Below are 19,983 nucleotides of genomic sequence, written 5' to 3' on the forward strand. Positions count from 1 at the left end.
TAATCGGTTGTTGTTGTTTTCAGCTATATTTTAACCGGTCTTGTTACGTAACAAAGCTGGTGTGCGTGGAGAAGGTAACACCTCCTGCTCTCCTCTCCAGACACACAGAGTTTCTCTCCTGGGTGGACTCTGTGAATGGTGACTGTAATGTTACGTGTCGTGCCTCTCACTCCTCTCTGGCCTCCGGTCTCCTCTCAGCGCTTGAGTGACCCAACACTTGTTTCATCTCAGTCCAGCGATGAGAGCTACTGTCTGTACATTTGTTATGCAATCCATTCATCGTCTCATTCATTTCTGATTACTTGTAGTTCAGTTACATTGAAATACTTTCGCCTTCTACTGCCCAACAAACGTGACGTTTGGTCCTTTTCTGGTGTGATGCTATGTGACGCGTGTAGAAATGAATATATAATAAAGTAAATCGACAGGGATTGAGATAATTATTAACATACAAAACATCCGATTCACATGCTCTGCTCAAAGCCACCAGACTGGTGTCGGACAGTTTTATTTTTGTGCTTGAATTGCACTACATATTTCTTTACATGTTTTTGAACTTGTGTGGAGGTTTCATGAGGTCAGACTATTCTTCATTACTTCCAGTGTTGCAGTGGTGAGGTTCTTCTAAATGTGTTTTATTCCGTTATTAGAGTCTGAACGTTGCAGCCTTCTTTGTTTCTGAATTAGTTTTAGCATTTTAAGATGACTCTCCCAGTGCATTCTCATTATAAGCCTCTTAGGATAATGCTGTACAGCTAAACCCCCTAAAAGTGCACAGATCTCAAACTGTAGATCTCAAGTCCTTCATTAGGTTGATTGGCTGATGCTGATCACTGATGAGAGCATTTATTAGGTTACTTATTCCTTCTGGTGTCAGTAGTAGAAAAGAGGGTCAAACAGTGAGCTGATTAAATGCCATTCTGGGATAACATGCATTCTGACGTTTTATAATCTTAGTGGCTTTTAGAGAATTACACACATTCTACGTGAGTGTAGAATCTTAAATAGACAAACAAATGTACGTGTGAGAAGTGGTAACCGTGCTGAAGTCTGTTGGTCAGCATGTCGGGTGTGTGTGGTGCAGCTAAGGAGTGTGTTCACCATCACTTAAGCTACGGATTATTGTCTCAATCAATCACTTCATTGTTTGTTCTGTAAAATGAACAGGTCATATCACAAGTTCCCAAAGCCCGCGGTGATGTTGTCAAACGTCCGTCTTGTTTTCATCACCAACCGTCCAAAACCCAAAGAGAACATATAGAAAACAAGAATATTTGACCATTTTACAAGCAGGAACCGGTGGATTTTTCGATTGAAGTGATTAATTGATTATCAACATTGTTGCCAGTTTAATTTGTCCACTTATTGTTTCAGTCGTTCCACTAGAAATAGCATCTGTCATGATACCGCAATGCGTGACTGTAGCTGCTGAAAGCCTTCCCACCAACAGCAGAGCTAACGCGCTCTGAAAGGTGTCCCACATTTAGCTGTTTCTCCTCAATAACAGCTATCTGATGACTGTGACTGTGTTTATAAGTGGGACTGTGAGAGTCAGAGTGTCTATGGGTCCGTCTGCTTCTATGGGACTATTTAAAGCAGATCAATGCATAATGCAGAGTGAAGGCAGTATTTCTATAGAACCACAGAGAGGACTGTCGGCCAGCAGTCTGACAACAGGGAACTGTGAATAAGGGAGGGTCGTCGCTATCACGGGTTCTCACTTCCTTCAACACAATCACAGAACGCCTTTGTAATTGGCTTAATCCACCCAGGATTTGTGTGTATTGGTGTGTGTGTGTGTGTGAGTGTGAGTGTGTGCATGAGCTGTCCTAGTGGGCGCTTTCTGTTCCATCAACATGGAGGACACTGCCAGTCTTTCCCCCGGTGTTCTGCTGCGATGAGAGCAGATCACTTCTTCTTTCTGGCACTAGCTGAAGAGGCACAGCCTCCGCTCACTCAACTGAATGCAGGCTGACACAGATGATCTGATACTTCTTCATGTCATGATGTCACATGAGGGAACATGCTTCTCTGAGCTGTGAAGGGGAACACTATAAGACAAAACCCAGTTCACAAGCGTGCTCGGCCCACTACTCGGGATGACACAAGTGCCACAGTGTCTGCGTGGGTGCTTGAGCTCTGTGTATGCCTGCAAGTGTATGTGTGTGTGTGTGTGTGTGTGTGTGCAGCCATTATATCCTGCACCATGAAGAAATGGTTAACACCAGTGGGGGCTGAATGCTTATTCTGAGGAAGCTCTTTGATTATCACACACACACACACACACACAGCTTAATGCGTTTTATTACGCGTGTATGAATAGTGTGTGTGTGTGTGTGTGTGTGTGTGTGTGTGTGTGTATCTGCTGCCTTTGGCTGCTGCACAGTGTGGTGGAGGCTCTGAAGACAGATCTTTTCTATGTAAGGTATTTACAGAAGACATTTTTTCGTAGCAGTGGTTTCCTCAGAGTTGTTCATCTGGACACATCTTGTGGTGATTTACTGCTCAAAGTTGCATAAAACTGAAGAACGTGATGCTGAAACTACACTTTAACCCTAAATACTGTGAGCTAAATTGATATTAAAGGATTAAGGATTCGGCTATTCTAGTTTTTACTATTTCAGCAAACGTCACAAGAAGACGGGAAACCAACAGCTTGATAGCATAGAGTAATCCATTCATTGTTTGTTTTGGTCTTTTCATGACAATAACAAAACTACACGCTAATAAAAGCATTCATTATTAATCACCAGCAGTATAACTCGTTACCACTGAGATTCTTGGAGAGGATCCGGAGATGCAGCCGGCTTAGATTTGAATAGTCAGCACACGAGAGTATAGACTGTGAGCAGCGCTCTGAATGATGGGATTGTCCTCCTTATGCCCAGTGAAGTGGGCCAGCGGCTCTGAGGATCAGAGGGGGGTCTGTGAGGCCGCTGTAGAGGCGGCACGGCCAGGCTTATCCAGCCCAAGATTGACACGGTTTTTAGTGGCAGGTGACAATGCCATTAAAAAACTGTATTTCATTTGACCCAAGTATAAAAACAAGGAAATGAACTTGCTTGGCTTTGATACTCCAAACATTTCTGGGACGTTGTCGTGTGTATATTTTAGTGGAAGGATGAGATTTAACCGTACCATCAAACTCCTGGCAGCCCGTCTCCATGTCTGCTTTCCCGTTTCTACCTTTCTCTCTTCTGTCCCTACGTGTGGCTGCTTCTATCTGATTGCCATCACTGAAGCGATGCAGCGTAGGAGGAGATGAATGAGAGACTCATGATGCCAACCGGCCCCATTGATGGCAGTCTGGTGGAGAATAAGCACCCTGGGATTTGTTTGATGCTGCCCTGTTTTGCAGGGGACATATTTGATGTTCTGGAGGTAGAGCACTAATATTAAAGCTTTTAGGGCGAGCTGAGAATGTTTGCAGTGACAGCAGCTATTTTCTCTTCTGAAAGATTCTGACAGTCATAGTTTGTCTTGAAGTCAGTCTGGTATCAAGCACCTGGAACCAGCTGGTCTGTAGAAGAGCCTGGTGTCCAGACATGACCTCTGGGAAATGAAGCAGCCAATGCTCCTCGTTTCTTCAGCTGATGTGTAAGTGTGAGTGGGACAACCAGCTCCTTGTCCTCTGGACGGGCCGGGCTACAGTGATGTTTCTGTCTCACAGTAGATGTGAAACGTTGCATTAGTCATCGTTAATCCAATGTCTCTGGGCTTTGGAAAACGAGCTATTTGAAGCCATTCGCTGAGGCTATATTATTATTATATTTCCCTATGTTTGGACATATTTTAGACTAAAAGACAAATTAAATCATTTAGGCTTCAGAGCAGTGGTTGTCAGAACTCGTCTGACTTCAACTTCAGAGGATGAATCAGCTTTTTGTGACGCAGACGGACGGCCTTCAGATGTCCTTGTTGGGTGTTCAGGACTACAAGTGAACCCTCTGATCCCCAAAACGCACCAGCGGGATTGAAAAGCATCTTTTCTTTAAACAATCAAAACTACACTGTTAACCAACGCAAGAAGCTTTAAAAACACTCTTTTTTTTGTCCGATTATTCTCTTTCCGACGGTCCTTGAACACACCATGTGCGAGGAACGCTTCCGTCATCAAAAACCTTTTATTCTACATGTCTCATTTACAATAATCTCATAACATATTTAAAGCACGTAGAACCTTCTTTTTTCCCAATATTGGTAACACTTGTTTGGATATATAGATTCTATTGTTTTCTAATTTTTGTAAAATAAATGATCCAAGAAATTCAACTTGCGTATTTCCTTTTTTATGATTTATGGCATGGTAACTGTGTTGTACTGCACTAAAGACATTTTTTTATTTCTCTCTCACTTCTAGTTGTGACTGTGCTGTTTCCATAGAGGGGCAGGACTTTATATTGCAGTGAGAATCAAGACCACATAGAGGGAAACGTGACAGAGCAAAAAAGTGCTTGGAAGCAAAGAATAGAGGTTTAATGAGTCACCAGCTGACGGATCGGTAAGATGTTGTGAGTGAAGAGCAAGTACCATACTAACAACACAAGCCCGCCCATCAGCAGCACAGTACACAGTCCTCTGCCCCACAAGAGCCCTGTTCTCACAGACCTCTGTCTGGATTGAACACTGGTGTAGTAACGAGTGACAAAACAAGGCAACGCTTTTGTAAATGTTTGATTTACATTTCAGCCCTGCCAGCAGCCTCTCTGGTTAGTCAGCAAAACAAGACATTCTTTGTTATGACATAACCCTGATCACCAGTCAGCTGTCTCTTATGTAACCCACCAGGCTACAGGCCCGGGGGGTCAAAAGGGTCAGCGGAAGAGAGACCCCCCCTCTTCTGTCTCACCCATGCCGTCAGGCAGTAAAGAACGTTATCAAGCGTCTGAACCTTCTCTGAATCCCTCATGTCTCTGGGCTTTTCTTCTTCCTCTAAAGAGAGAAAACCCTCCCTATTATATAAACGTGTGCTTTACTGGTGACTCCGCTGATGCCAACGCAGCTTCAGCAGCCTTCAGTACTTCAGTGTGTCCGCAGTACATCCTGACACCTAGTGCACAGAGAAGGTAGCGCACCTCCATGCCTGAAATCCACCTGACCGTCTGCTTAATGTCTGTGTGTTGTTTTGAGTGGTTAAATAACTCTAACATATCCTCGTGCTGGAAACTTCTTTCCAAAATACTGAATCGTTATTTGAGATTATATTTCTGATTATTATTAAAATGATTTTATTTGATCTTGAAGGATAGTTTGTGTGTTTTGAAGTGAGTTTGTATCCAGAGTCAGTCTGTTACTGCAGTAGATGGAGAGTAGATCTGAGAGAAACAGACAGCAGTACCAGCACAGGGGCAAAGCAATGTACTCTGTGTGTGTGTGTGTGTGTGGGGGGGGGGGGGGGGGGGGGTTGCTCATCGCATGTTGTGTGTGTACTCAGTATACACACAAACCAAATGTTATTGACCTTTTTGTTCATATAGCAGTACTTTTAAAATAAAAGTGCTCAATACACTACTTTTGAATTCATTATTGAACTTTGCCATAACAATGTGATTAATCGCTATTAAATATTTTAATCGTTGCCCAGCACTAATATATATATATATATATATTAGTGCTGGGCAACGATTAAAATAAAAAAAAAATTATAATAAATTAAACAAATGCGTTAACGCGCGATAAAATAATTGTCGGCGTTAATTAATGAATGCGTTAACGCGAAATTAACGCGTTAACTTATTTATATATATATATATATATATATATATATACACACATATATATATAGACACATATATATACATATATGTATGTGTGCATTCATTGTGCATTCACTTTCATGGCTCACTGGGACTCTCAGAGTGCAGCAGTGGGGTGACGTGGTTTTATTTACCAGCCTGTAAATGATCATCTCCCTGGTTCCCCCGACAATAAATCAATGGGATTTTTTCATTTTGGTTTATTACAGAAAATAAACTCTGTGGTAAACCAACATTTATGATACTTCCACATTTTGTTCAGCAAGACAATCTTCAGATTTTTGAAGCGTAAGTGCAATCACTAGAAGTAAAAAGCTGATATTAGGCAATAAAGGAAATACACAACCACGAGCGCACGAATACTATAACCCAGGGGTCACCAACCTTTTTTAAACTGAGAGCTACTTCAAGGGTACCGAGTAGTACGAAGGGCTACTTGTTTGATACAAACTTCCTGAATAACAAAGTTGCACAGATCACCTTTTAATAATAATAATAATAATATATGTGAAGAGACTGTTTGATCACATGTCAGTTAATTATTCCTCACAATAATTATTAAGAATGATTTCCACAACTATGATGGTATAGCTACACATACATATTTAAACATGCAACTTTTATTTCTGTTAATCTGTTTCAACATTTGAAAGTCAGAGGTATCACATCTCTGATATTTTTGTATCATCACTTGATTAAAGCCGGTTACTTTTGCACACAGCGCCTGCTGGTGAAGGATCCAGTGGTAATGTAGACATTTTGCTAAGTCTGGGTCACCTTTGCATTGCGCAATGAAGCCGCATGCCGGCCCGTCATCGCGGGAGCCCCGTCTGTTCCAACGGTACCTTTTTCTCAACGAAGAAACTAGTAAAAAGTCTAGTCTATATCCGAGCGGGGGATCCAACCCTCCGAGGCGCGCGAGCTTCTTCGGGCGCCCGCGTTCAAACCTCTAGTCTGGGCCTTTTCGGTCGGATTGCGTTGCCTCGCCTCTACCCCCACCACCCCTGAGTTGTTGCCCCGCGGCCTGTTCCGAGGATTTACAGACCTGACGACGGGGTGCGCTCGCGGCGCGCGTCTGGCGCCAACGGGAAGCGCCCGCCATTCGGAACCTGAAAACCTAGTGCGGTGCGGCGGCCTCGTCCTGGCTGTCCGTCGTGCGCCTCCGGGTACCCAACTCTCTTATGACAAGAAATATTGTCATTTTAAAATCTACACTAATGGAAGCGTGTTTGATTAAAAAAGAACAGCAACTACAATTTTAGACGGAGCTCCAATGGTGACAAGTGCTATTTTTAGAACATGTCTCGCGGGCGACTCACGTGGTCCCTACGGGCGACAGGGTGCCCGCGGGCACCGTGTTGGCTACCTCTGCTCTAGCTCATTTGTGGGTTTTAGGAGTCTTCCCTGTAGCTCCCTATAGAACACAACCATCATAATGTTGTTACTAACACCTGTGTTATTCCTACTGGGACGAGTCAAAACGTCTGCTGTGACTAAACACCCGGGCTGCGGGTGACGTCCTCTGTCATGAGATGTGAAGGAGACTACAAACTACAAAAAGCTACTTCGATACTTCGCCCCGTACGTTCTCACTGTGTCTTTCCATGCAGGCTACATAAAGTGGACAACCTGGTGAAAGACATCTGTGAATGAGTCTCTGCATGCTGGGCTGACCTCTACACTGCCTGTCTTTAAATCCTCTCTTTATTCTCTGGCTTTTAGCTCACTGTGAGAGTTGTTGTTCTTTTTTAAATGTGCTTTATGAATACGATTGCATTGGATAGGTGTGATGTGTTAAAACTTATTGATGCTACATCCCCTTGTCCCGTCTGCAGCAATGACCTCACTCTGAGATGCTCTATTGATTGATGGGGCTGTATGAGAGTGAGCACAAGAAAAAAGTGATCTCACAACCATACACCCCTCCCTCTTTTCACCATGACATGTCCCTACAGTCCAACATCATCGTACATCAACACACACACACACACACACACACACACAGTGATAACTGAACCCAGAGGGCTTAAGGGGTGGTTAGTCTGGCACTTTGTCAGCGTGCAGCGTGCTACAGAGGCACACGCAGAGCACACACACACACACACATCCTGTCGACAGATGCCTGGTGCAGCAGAGACATGCTGCGGAAGCTGATGTGCCAGAAAATCTGCGCTCGTAAGAATGATGCCTTTTAATCTCCCTTTTCTCCCCCTCCTCTCTCTCTGGTCTGCTCTCCATCGTTGCTCTGAATTCTCTGGATGTATACGTCTCTTTGCCGTCCCTTCCCTTTCCTCTCCCGACCTGTTGCCTCTTTGTCTTTTGTCTTCCACATTGTTAATGTGGTGTCTGTGATGAACGCTGTGTCATGGTCACGGTGCTCTTCGGAGCAGGGACATTTAAGGAGCTGGTTCTTGTGTATGAGCCTGATCACTGTTGTGTGGTCGGTTCCTGTGACGGATGAAAGCAATGTCAATGTGCCGCTAAAGGGGAAGGCTTCATTCATCATAGTGGGCTCATCCATAGGAACACATGCTTTCTGATAAACGGATTGAGGAATTGTTTTTAAATCAATGAGCTGCAACCACCCACCATCACATCTGCCCCGGGGCTAATCCTTCCTGTGAATGGTCACGTTTGGCAGGTGACCGGGGGGGGGGGGCTGTGTATGCAGGCATAGCTGCCAAAACAGATTACAGTCAGATGGATGGATACAGGCGGAATACAAACACACAACAGAGGTCATGCAGTGCAGAGATGACTCTGGCTTTACTGATAACAGAATGATGATGCATTTCACTGTGGACATCAACCAGGAAGAAGAGGAGCGATGATGATGATGAAGGAATAGTGATTTATCGATCAGTCGTCGAGCCACCAGTTATCCCGAGGTGCATTTTTCACAATTTAAATAGTTATATCATACATTTTCTCTTTTCCTGCCCCTGTCGTTGCAGATAAGAACTTTGAGGATGAAGACTCTGTGGATGGAGGCCGGTCCTCCTCCTCATCATCCAAAGCTCCCCCTAGTGGCAGGAGGCCTGTAGTGAGCGCTGTTAGAAGACCCAGCTCAGCCACCGCGACCAAGGTCACAGGTGAGGGAGCGTTCAGTCCAATAATAAAGCTATAATACATTTACTGTGCAGCCCTTTCAACATTAATAATAGTGATCGTAACAATACTACAACTGTGACTCTCACTAATGTCTAATAATAAGAGGTATTGGTGAACACGTCCCTGCTGCTTACATCATTCTATAAATGATTGTGTTGTTGAAACTCCGGTACAATACCTTTTGTTTTTGTTCAAAGGTAAAGAAGCAGCTGCCGGGGCTGTTGATGAAGAGGATTTTATTAAAACCTTTGAAGACGTGCCCTCAGTCCAGGTATGCAGAGCTCCGTATTGTTTGCCTTTGTTAGCAGCATATGGAAGATGACGTAGAGACAGTGGGAGGTATTAAGATGGATTTAAACACCCCTCACTCACAAACCACAAGCACATTTATTCTTACGTGGCATAATGTCATATTTTTTGCCAAGACAAGTTCAGCAATTCAGTAGTTGCTTCCTATTTATTTTAAAGTGGTGCATCTCACTCCACATCGAACCATAGGATTTCTTTATTTTTTATTTCTTGGCTGTTTTGGGTCCTCTAATACAACGACTCCACTTAATATCTCATATTTTTGATTTTCAACAACAGGACTTTAAACCAAGCTGTGACAGCTAGAGTTGCACAGCAACAGTTGAGCTTACATTTAGGCTGCTTTTTGCATTTCACAAAACGTCCACTTCCAAACGTACTCACACACAGGTGGCATCGAGTTAAAGTGATCAACAGACTTCACGCTTATAGTAAAATATCAGTATCAGTAAAGCTAATGATAGCATCTCTCTGTGTCCAGATCTACTCCAACAGAGAGCTAGAGGACCAGCTGACCAAGATCAGAGAAGTGCTGTCTGATGACAAACACGACTGGGAGCACCGAGTGGTCGCGGTAAGACACACACACACACACACACACAACAGGGGGGAAGTGCATGAATCCACTGATGACATACTGATGTACGTTGTCTCTTCTGTTTGCTCTTGTTCCTCTCCAGCTGAAGAAGGTGCGTTCTCTCCTGCTGGCCGGGGCGACTGAGTACGAGGGTTTCCCTCAGCAGCTGCGTCTCCTGGAGGCTCCCCTCAAGCTGTCAGCTAAAGACCTGCGCTCACAGGTGGTCCGCGAGGCCTGCATCACCCTGGGGTAAGATCCCAAGTCGAGGAGGATGCACTGTCCCGCCCAGGTTTCTAAATGTTTGTGGCACACCAGAGTTAAGTACCACTTTACAGCAGCTTTAATCTGGTAACCTCAGTTTGAACTCTGGCAGAACTAAGTAAGAAATGGCAACCAGCACTATCATAACAGAGCATGTTTCCCCATGTGCACAGAGTTTGGGTGTTTTGAAGTGAGGTTGTATGAGCTACTTCTCCATAGTCAGTGTAGTAGCTACAGTAGATAGAGTTAGGAGAAACCGACGGGAGCAGAGCAATGTACCGCTGTGGACGGGGGCAGCAGCTAAACTATTCTAAACACCTTTAAAAATCAATAATATTTTAAGTGCACGCTGTATTAAGAATATTTTCACTGCTTTACTTTGCCGTCAGACAGCTCTTTCTTTCGGGGAAGTGAAGCCGTTATCTGTGCTCTATTCAAAGCCACTAGACTCCTTTGACAAAATCATGAGTTTAATTTGCAGAAGACAGGAGCTGCTGGTCTACCGCTGCCTCCATCGGTTAGTTTGTTTGTGTTTGGTGAATCTGAAGTCACACTATAACTCAGGGTGTGTATATGAAAGAATCTGGCGATACGTATTGTATCAAGAAACAGGGTTTGTGATTCGATATATTGCGATTCTCGAAGCAAGGCGATATATTTTTACTTTTTAAATTGAATTTTAGGAAAACTGTCATAGTATAAAGAACACACACGCAAAGATCCCAGTTCCTGTAACATCAGGGCTTCACTTTGAGAGGGCACACTGAGGAAATGCAAACAATGAAACAAATATTATGTAAACTATTAATTATACATCGATACAGTGTTTCTTAGAATTGATACAGTATCACAAAACATAATATTGTGATACTCAATATTTTCCATGGTTTCGTACTCTCCTCACAATAACAGAAACTAACAGCAACTCCTGTGTTCTGCCAGGTGAAATGATTGTATGTGTTACATTGTAACATTGTACATTGTATTTGTTTGGTGGCTTTAAAGAGAGCACACCCAACAGCTGCAGTCATTCAGCTGACATGAAGGGATCAGCATCAGTTGCCTTGCCAGCGCACTCCCAATAGCTTTGATTCAGTAGTGATATTAAATTTGTAACTGATTGGGCTACTCCAGGAAAATGCTAAAATGTTTTCTTTCCACATACTTAAGCTAATGAACATGAGCCCTGCTCGGGTATGAAACGAGCAGCGTGCTCTCCACCCAAAAACATCCGTCATCCAAATATTAATACAACCCCGATGAGGTGGAACAGAGCAGAGACACACGGAAAGAGCAGCAGGTTGATGAATAGATGGCAGCTACGTGGATCCTACATCGCTTGTAATGTCACCGGTTCGCCTTTCAATCCGGTACTAACTTTCCCCAGCTGAGGCAGAGCACATACTGAACTTTTCTTCAGTTTATACACCATTACAACCATGACTGTCGGTCTCTCTTTTGTGTTCTTTCCAAAAAGATACAACTGCCTTTATAATCTTACATACGCTTTTTACTTATTCGTCTCACTCCTAACGTCTTACCCCTTAGTTAAAATGCAGAGAGTTAAATAATCGTTTAGACTTTACAGCATACTCGTTGGAGGAGCTGCACCTTTAACACCGCTGCCACGCTCCTGTTTGTGAGAACAACAACAACACATCGCCATGAATGGATCAGAAGGGGTATAGACTTGTTCTTTAACACCACGTCCTTCCCTCTCCCTCTGTCAGACATTTGTCATCATTACTGGGAAACAAGTTTGACCACGGAGCGGAGAGCATCATGCCCACCCTGCTGAACCTTGTGCCCAACAGTGCCAAAGTCATGGCCATGTCCGGAGTGGCCACCATCCGCCTCATCCTCAGGGTAAGGAGAGTCCATGTGGTTCCTCAGGCCCCCTGCAAATATCTTGATTCCTCCACGGCGATACATTTACAGCGCTGTCATATAAACCACGAGTGAAACTTCAAATTTGTATTTTCTCATCCAGCGCACACACTACCCACGTCTTATCCCCATCATCACCAGCAACTGCGCCTGCAAATCAGTAGCAGTCAGACGGTAAGAGGACCTCGATACTTCATATCTTCTCCTTCTACTTTGTCTTCGATGATTTTTAAGATTGAGTTGAATTTCATCTTACTACGACCGTGTATTAGGGCCATTGTAGGTAAAACAGATATGCATATTATATAGAGCCCGGTAGGTTCTATATAATATTCTAGGTAATATTCTGGAATAAAAAAAATCTGAATTTCCAAGATTGAAGTTGTAAATATATGAGAAAATACTCACAAACTTACATTAAAAAACTTGGAAAAGAGTGGGGTCAAGGAACCAATGTGCTTCCTAACAAAAACTCCCAACACTTTATCTTTTATCTTTTTCTTGTAAATTATGAGTTATTTAAAAAAGTTATTACCCCTCTTCCCCCACTCTGCAATTGATTTATTCTTTACCTACAATGGCCCTAATATGTCATCATACTATATAGTGTATAATATGAATAGATATGAACTATTCACTATTTTACATTCTTGATTCGTTTCTAGAAACAATTCAGTCTTTTGAACTCAAATCACAGGCATGTTATGCTTTTCTTTTATATTGCTTGTGTCGCCTTGTGACATGTCATATTGTGTTTCTCTCCTTTGTTAAATATCCGGTCACGGTGTTGTTTCGTCCCCTTTCCAGACGCTGTTTTGAGTTCTTAGACCTCATGCTACTAGAGTGGCCCACTAACACACTGGAAAGGTAAGCTGTACCTCCTGAGCAGAAACGTATCTACTGTTTCCTTCGAAACCACCTGAGCACATTGCAAGTGTGCGTGATGCGTGTGTCAAATAGATGGCGTGGTGTATCGTATGTGTGTGTGTGTGTGTTTTTGTTTGGTGGAGGTAAATGCTTCTTCTTCCTCCTCCTCTCACATGATGGCATTTGAGACGGCTAACATTTGAGTTGGCTAAGTGTCGGTTGGATGCCTCACTGATGAGGCCCATTGAATTGATGAGTCCTGAGAGAGCCGTCATCATCAAGACCCCCAGCGATGAGGTGGCTTTCCATCACTGTAAACATGACAACCGCGGCAGAGACTTTAAAAAGCGCGTGAAAAACCCTGAGAGTGGTCACACAGCCTGTGGACCACCAGAGGAATACGAGTGGAAGAGACAGAACGGAGAAAAACTCCAGGGTTTTTATTGGTTTAGCATTTGTGGTTTAAGGCTGCAGGAGTTGTCTGACTTTACTTCCTGGTTTTATCTGAACGGGGTCCTGGGTCTCTTGGGTTAACTGCTCGTGTCCTCCTCACCATGTTCCCTTACTACCCCAGACATGTGGCTGTTCTGACTGAGACCATCAGGAAAGGCATACACGATGCCGACTCTGAGGCCAGATCCATTGCAAGAAAGTAAGTGTCATTGTCTTCATCTCGTCAGCTATGTTTTCATTTAGTCTTAGTCCTGTGTCAAGTGTCCTTGTTAGTTTCTATCATATTTATTCAACTTCATCTTGTTTTTTAGCCAAGTTTCTTTTGACTAAAAGTCTGGGCACTTTAATCTCAAATCGCAATTATTTTAGTTTAGTTTTAGTCAATGCTGTCGTTGTTAACTTTAACTTTAGTGAGTCATTGTGAGTCCTCCTGATGTGCTCATTGTGCGCTGCCATGTAGTCCTGATATGGCGGAAACTAAAAGTGCTGCATTGAAAAGAAAACTGTCCATAATAGTTTGTCTCCTGTTTATTTGTCAACATAAATCAAGAGAGACTTTGGTAAAGTTTTTCAACTAGCTTTGTATTGTTGCAGTGTGGGTGGTGTGAACAATGTTTGGCTGCACCCAGAGCTCCCCGCTCATTTCTCGGGGAGAGTCACCGGATGACCAAAAAACATTTGCCGTCATCCGGTGGACCGATGGCCTGCAGGTGAGCGGGGAACTCCGGGAACAAGGTGCCGTCTCGTCATCGTCTCGTCTTAGTCTCGTCTTAGTCTCGTCTTAGTCTTGGGGGGTTGTTTCGGAAATATAATTACAGCATAGTATCACGATATTTTGTGTGGCAATATTGTGTCGATACACAAATGCCAAGTATCGATCCTTTATTTCTAAATAATTAGAATTGTGTGTTTTTATTCAAATCACCACTGTAGATGACTTCATGGACTCTAGGCCTGTGAGATGAACCAAGTGAAAACTTTATCTTATTAGATAAAACAGAAACTGCATAATTTGCAAATATTGCAGTGTTTGATATCGCAATACTCAGCCAATCGCAATATTGCAAAATCACAATGATATCATATCGTGATGCTATCTATGTAGTATCCCCCCCCCCCTATTGTTTAGTCGTAGTCTCCGTTAACCAAATGAACACTGATTGCACCACTTATTCTTATTCCTATGGTCGACTTTATGTTTTAGTGTATTCATATATCTTGTGCTTTTCCTCGCCCTCACCTGTAGGTGCTATTGGGGTTTCCACGGTCACTACAGCCGCGAGGCAGAGCACCTGTTCCAGTCGCTGGAGTCCACCTATCAGAAGGCCCTGCAGTCTCACCTGAAGGGCTCTGACAGCATCGTGTCTCTACCCCAGTCAGACCGCTCGTCCTCGTCCTCCCAGGAGAGTCTGAAGTAAGGCCCGCGATGCCGTCCTTCTGTCCTCACCCTCTACCATGTTATCTTCCCGTCCCTGTTCCCTTTGTTCCATCTCTACTGTCCTGCTTTGGTCGGTCCAGAGACCCCCCCCCCCCCCACCCTGTCCTCTTTTCCACCTTTTTTCTATATTCTCCAAGCTTTATCACATCTATTAGCTGTAATAGATTGGAGGAAACCACTAATGATAATGTGTCTTCTGGAATATGATTGTAAAAGCTTCGGTAATAATTATGAGCAGATCACCAGACATCACAGCCACACACACACACACACACACACACACACACACATGGATCGATTGCCATTGTTTAGCCAGTGTATAGATTCCCGATGGAGCGTGTTGACTAATGACCTCATACTCAATCCAGCAGAGTGTGTGTGTGTGGGCGGGCGTGTTTTTCCTATCTTGTGGGGACATATATGTGATTACATTATGGGGACTCGCCTTTTTTAGGGAAAAAGTCTCTAGGATGAAGACTTAACTTACCCTTAGTTTAAGGTTAGGGTAAGGGTTAAGAGTAGGCTGGTAGCAGTTATGGTTATATTAAGTCTCCAGCAAATGAATGTAAGTCAATGTCATTTGTGTGTGTGTGTGTGTGTGTGTGTGTGTGTGCTAAAGTGTGTGTGTTTGAGGGAGTAAGCTATTTTCTTCTGTATCATTTTATATTAATTGTTCCTATTCTTAGGCACCATAACTGTTTTGTGTTGACCGATGCTCATTGTGTTGGAATGTGATGTAATTCTGTTTTTCAGCCGTCCGTTGTCTGTGAAGAGTGTCATAGGAGGGAGCATAACAAGGAGTAAGTATTATTATTATTATTATTATTATTATTAATAACTATCCATCCCTTGGTGTGGGGTCTTCCTCAGGAGTGACATGTATACTGTATAAAGTGAAGCAATAGTGTTGTTAGTATGGAGAAAGCAGAGTAAAGCTCCCTGCACCATGGCCTTGTGTGCACACTGTCCCCTACAGCACTAATCTATAGCTCAGTGGTTAAGAGGACATAAGAGAAGAGTTTGCTGGGAAATTCACATGTCACAGCAATAAAAGAAACGGTCTAAAGGGCTGGGGCAAACAGATTATTCATAGAATAAAAATGTATTTTAAGTAAATTGCATTCATAAGATATACATGCAATACAGGTTCTAATATTTAGACGATATATACATGTATGTACTGTATACGTGCATTTGTACGTAGCCATGCAAGTGTACATGTGCAGAAGTGATGCGTCTGGTCTTCAGGCTTCACAGCTTTAATGTTGTCACAGTTTGCACAGTTTGCACTCTGTCCTGCTCTTTGGTTGGAGGTGACACGTTAGGAATTAGATGTCAGTGATGCAGGAGTGACTGTATACTTCTCACTTCTGTGCTGTCGCAGGTAAGCTGGTGAGCGCCAGGGTGTCGACCACATCGGGTTCTCTCCAGCGTTCCCGCAGCGACATCGATGTAAACGCCGCCTCCAGCTCCAAGTCCCGTCTGTCCACCGTTCCTGCCTCCTCGCCGTTCGGCTCTGCGGCCGCCCTCCCCCCAGGGTCCTACGCCTCATTAGGTAATCAGCCATCTCCTGCTAACCTTCTGAAAGCAGAAAAACAAAGCACTGTACGGCACTTTCATGAAGAAGGAACTCTTTGTGTCATTCAGCAAAAACTGCTCACGCTGAATCGTAAATGCAAACACCGTGTTCAGAGAATCGATGCCAGTAGTTTGAGGATACAGCTTGCTTGGTACAAGCAACAATAATGAAATAAGCTACGGCTTTGCTAACTTTTTGACACACTCAAAAAAAGACAGAAGCCCTGAGAATAAACTCTGTGTTGCATCTGTAGAGAGTTACTCAGCAATGAGCCACTATCTACAGTCAGTTAACAGAGCTTAGTTAAAGTCCTACTTCAGAGGCTCACTCAAGCAGTTATTGTCAAAGTCTCCCATCATCATGAAGTATTAAACATGTTCTCCTGTAGTCACTGGCTTTATGGGCCGGACTGGGGTTATTAATGACTCCTGAGGTTGTCATTAGACTGTTCTGTCAGCAGGAACTCTTTAAATCCTACGTTGATACTTTTGACAAATCGATGTAATGAGTGTGTGATGAAAACCCCAGATGCATTTTAAGGAAGTTTTGCCAACATTTTAAGCTGATGGGAAATGTTTTAGCCCCATTCCCCACCAGTACATATGAAATGTACTGTAATCCTTCTGGCCATATTTTCCTCCCTCTCTTGTTCTTCTTCAATGAGTCCCCATAGCCCGATAATGGCGATTACTGATGATGATGATGCTGATGATGATGAGGCCCCTTGTTCACCCACTCACTCCTGTTCCTGCTTCAATTGCTACTAATGTCTTCCTCTGTCCCTCTTCCTCCACTCACTGCTGCACTGCCTTTCTTAAATGCCCAAAAGATGGCACTCCCGGTAAAAGTGATGGTAAGACTTGTGTCTCTGTGTGTAGGTGTGTGTGTGTGTGTGTGTGTGCAACTTGCACAGAACACTAGAAAGTGAAGCCGTATGAGTGTGTCTTTTTGTCAGCTGTTGCGGGCTAAACGTTCACATCATCTGTGCCCTCTTTTCCTCTCCCCCCCCCCCCCCAGTGGTCGCCAGTTATGTGGAACTGCATGGACTGTCTGCATGGATTCCTCTTCTTACTGTAACCCTAACAACTGTATCCATCAACTCTGTTACTTACACTGCTATCAAGTCCAATGCTACTGGTTCATACCGTAGGGTTTTGTTGAAGTGGGAAGAGAATGTGCCACTGTAACAGATGGTGCAAAGTTACATGAACTGAATGGTGGCCAAATTTGACATCCTACTCAAGCTTTTAACTGTCCCTTGTTCTGTGGAGTATCCACAGGATTACAACATCTGGTCAAAGGGTTGGACTGTTCTGCTGTGTACACGTGGCAGGAAAGTTAGAAGCATATAACCTGCTTTTTGATATTATGTAAGGTTTCGTACTACAGATCAGTTACCCACATGCCAAAAGTACGGAAGCCCCGAGAGGTAAATGACAAAAAAATAAAAATAATAATAATCCCTTTAGGCCTCCCTCTGAAGCCACTCCCCCCAAATTACCATCATGAACATAAACGATGGGCACAGGCAGAATAAGATTACCAACCCTTAAGAACCGGTGAGAAAAAACTGTGAAAACAGGTGAAAATGTTTTGGCGGGTGAAATTGTTCAATGTAACATTGCTGTCATGTCTTTCTTTTGGCTAGAAATGTATCTAAATCACCACTAGTGTGTCATTATTCGTCCTATTTAGAACATGTGGTAATGATGCATATCTGCCTCTTGTGGCCAAAATGAGCCTTACAACAAAAAACACCTGACAAACAATGAAATCCAACTAAAAAAACATGACTTGCTAAAACCTTTTTTTCACCTGTTTTCTCCCTCAGGGCTTCCGTACATATCGGCTTGTTGTCAATTTTAGTGAGAGTGGGAAGAAAGTTATTCCAAAATTATTTTTGGTCACCACGTGTGTGAACTATGTTAAACGGAAATCAAATGTCTCGTTACAAATTGCCTTCATTTTTGTTTAAAAAACGCCTTCTGACACTTTATATTCTTCAGAATGCAGAGGCTAGAATTGAAAGATACTTAGTTTTAGTTTTTCTTACTCAAGTTTTCTTTGGGTTTTATAGTTTAGTTGCTTGTTAAATGTCACTATTGGCTTCAGACCCACTGCATATTATATATAGCATGACCATAACATGCTAAATTTGGATGTTACGTACTTCCAATAGAAACTAGTCTCTCAATTTGGGGGAAGGGTTTCTGTCAATTTTATGTTGCTAACTTAAAGCCTAAAGCTAGCCTTTTATCTTGCAGCTAGCAGCACCGTTTCTCGCTAAACGTCCAATACAAAATGTTTTTCTACTCCTAATCAGAAGTATGTCAGAGTATTCCTCATGTTTGCAGGTTTTTCAAGCATAGCTGCAAAGGATATTCAATGTTTGTCCGTCTTTCTCCAGACCTGGGTCGGGAAGTCTGCCAATATTTCTTTTGGTTTGTTTCAGGACAATAAGACTTTAAACTTCAAACATCACTGAAGTTGTGCTTTTCTGTGTGGCTCATGTCTTAGCTAGCACTGAGATATGTTTGCAAACTAGTAGACCCAGGTTTGTCTGTTTCTCTCCTGTGAGTTTTCAGAGGGGCTCCATCCACTCACCCAGGTCTCCTTCATCCTGTGTCCCCAGACTTTGTCTTCTCCAGCGTCTCTGGTTGAACACATTCATGTAATTCAAGCGGAATAAAACTCCCACTGCTTCTCTTCTTGCTCCCTCCCTTGTCGTCCAGGTCGCGTTCGTACCAGGAGACAGAGCTCGGGCAGCGTGGGCGGAGCCAGTACCTCAGTGGTGGACAGTAGGGGACGCAGCCGAGCCAAAGTTGTCTCTCAGTCCCAGCGTATGTATATGCACCTCACACACGGCTCTCATACGGTGAAGTTTAATTGAAATCGCACACATTCAGTATATGTGTGTGCATACCAATCCACCACTCTCATGTGCTGGTATGATCTTTGTCTGCATCGGCTTTGAGATCATACCAGACGTTTTGCTGTTTCTCGTATGTGTGTGTGTGTGTGTGTGTGTGTGTGTGATGTTTCCCATGTGCTGCAGCAACCCGATAAACACCCCAAAGCCATAGTCACTCACAAAACCTTGTGTATGTGTGAGCCTACATGCATGCATAGTTTGCGTGTATGTTGGTATCTATGCGTTCTTGAGCTCTGTCAGGAATCAGTACACAGACCACACGTTCACAGCCGTTCAGAGTGCATGCTGGGTAAATTGAATAAACATGACCCCTTCTGTCTCATTTTGACCGTTCTCCACCCTGTCCTGCCTATTGCTTCCATCACCCAGGATCCAGATCAGCCAATCCCATCAATGGTAAGGCCTCAGCTTCATCCAATCACAAGCCAGACGCCTCATCATCCCTTAGCACGCCGTCCCCATTCTTTTAGTGTTTTACCTTTGTTTCTCCACGTACAGTAGCAGCATGCTCCGCTCACCACGTTCACATATTTTCCTCATTACTTTCCCACAGTTTGAGACGCTGTTTGGAATAGAGATGTGTGTTGTCTTGTCTTTGTAGCCTTTGTTGTCACCGTTGAAGTGTTGTATGTTCCCCGTGGTGGCCGGTCAGTAACTGTCTCCACACAGCACAGGTAGTTAGGACGTGGGTCCAGCCCCTCTCATCCTGTAGGTGTGTCTGAAGTTGTTCATTGAAGTTGACCACTCCCTCACCCTCATCCCCACCAGTGTCTCGGCCTCTCTGAATACTGTCTCACCACAGTCCATGTGTTT

General features: G+C 43.5%; 1 protein-coding gene across 1 annotated transcript in view; it reads left to right on the forward strand.

Moving 5' to 3' along the window:
* Nucleotides 1–19,983, forward strand: part of clasp1a (cytoplasmic linker associated protein 1a) — a 78,331-nt gene that overhangs the window by 32,680 nt on the left and 25,668 nt on the right. Inside the window, exons 9-20 of the mRNA XM_076081958.1 lie at nucleotides 8,711–8,848; nucleotides 9,065–9,138; nucleotides 9,658–9,750; nucleotides 9,857–10,002; nucleotides 11,745–11,880; nucleotides 12,005–12,075; nucleotides 12,709–12,768; nucleotides 13,343–13,420; nucleotides 14,468–14,635; nucleotides 15,413–15,459; nucleotides 16,044–16,214; nucleotides 18,971–19,078. Coding sequence (XP_075938073.1) covers nucleotides 8,711–8,848; nucleotides 9,065–9,138; nucleotides 9,658–9,750; nucleotides 9,857–10,002; nucleotides 11,745–11,880; nucleotides 12,005–12,075; nucleotides 12,709–12,768; nucleotides 13,343–13,420; nucleotides 14,468–14,635; nucleotides 15,413–15,459; nucleotides 16,044–16,214; nucleotides 18,971–19,078 — 1,290 coding nt within the window. The remainder of the gene's footprint in view (nucleotides 1–8,710; nucleotides 8,849–9,064; nucleotides 9,139–9,657; nucleotides 9,751–9,856; nucleotides 10,003–11,744; nucleotides 11,881–12,004; nucleotides 12,076–12,708; nucleotides 12,769–13,342; nucleotides 13,421–14,467; nucleotides 14,636–15,412; nucleotides 15,460–16,043; nucleotides 16,215–18,970; nucleotides 19,079–19,983) is intronic.

This window comes from Anarhichas minor, unplaced genomic scaffold, assembly GCF_050575085.1.
Source record: "Anarhichas minor isolate MPS153535 unplaced genomic scaffold, ASM5057508v1 ptg000087l, whole genome shotgun sequence".
NCBI lineage: Eukaryota > Metazoa > Chordata > Actinopteri > Perciformes > Anarhichadidae > Anarhichas > Anarhichas minor.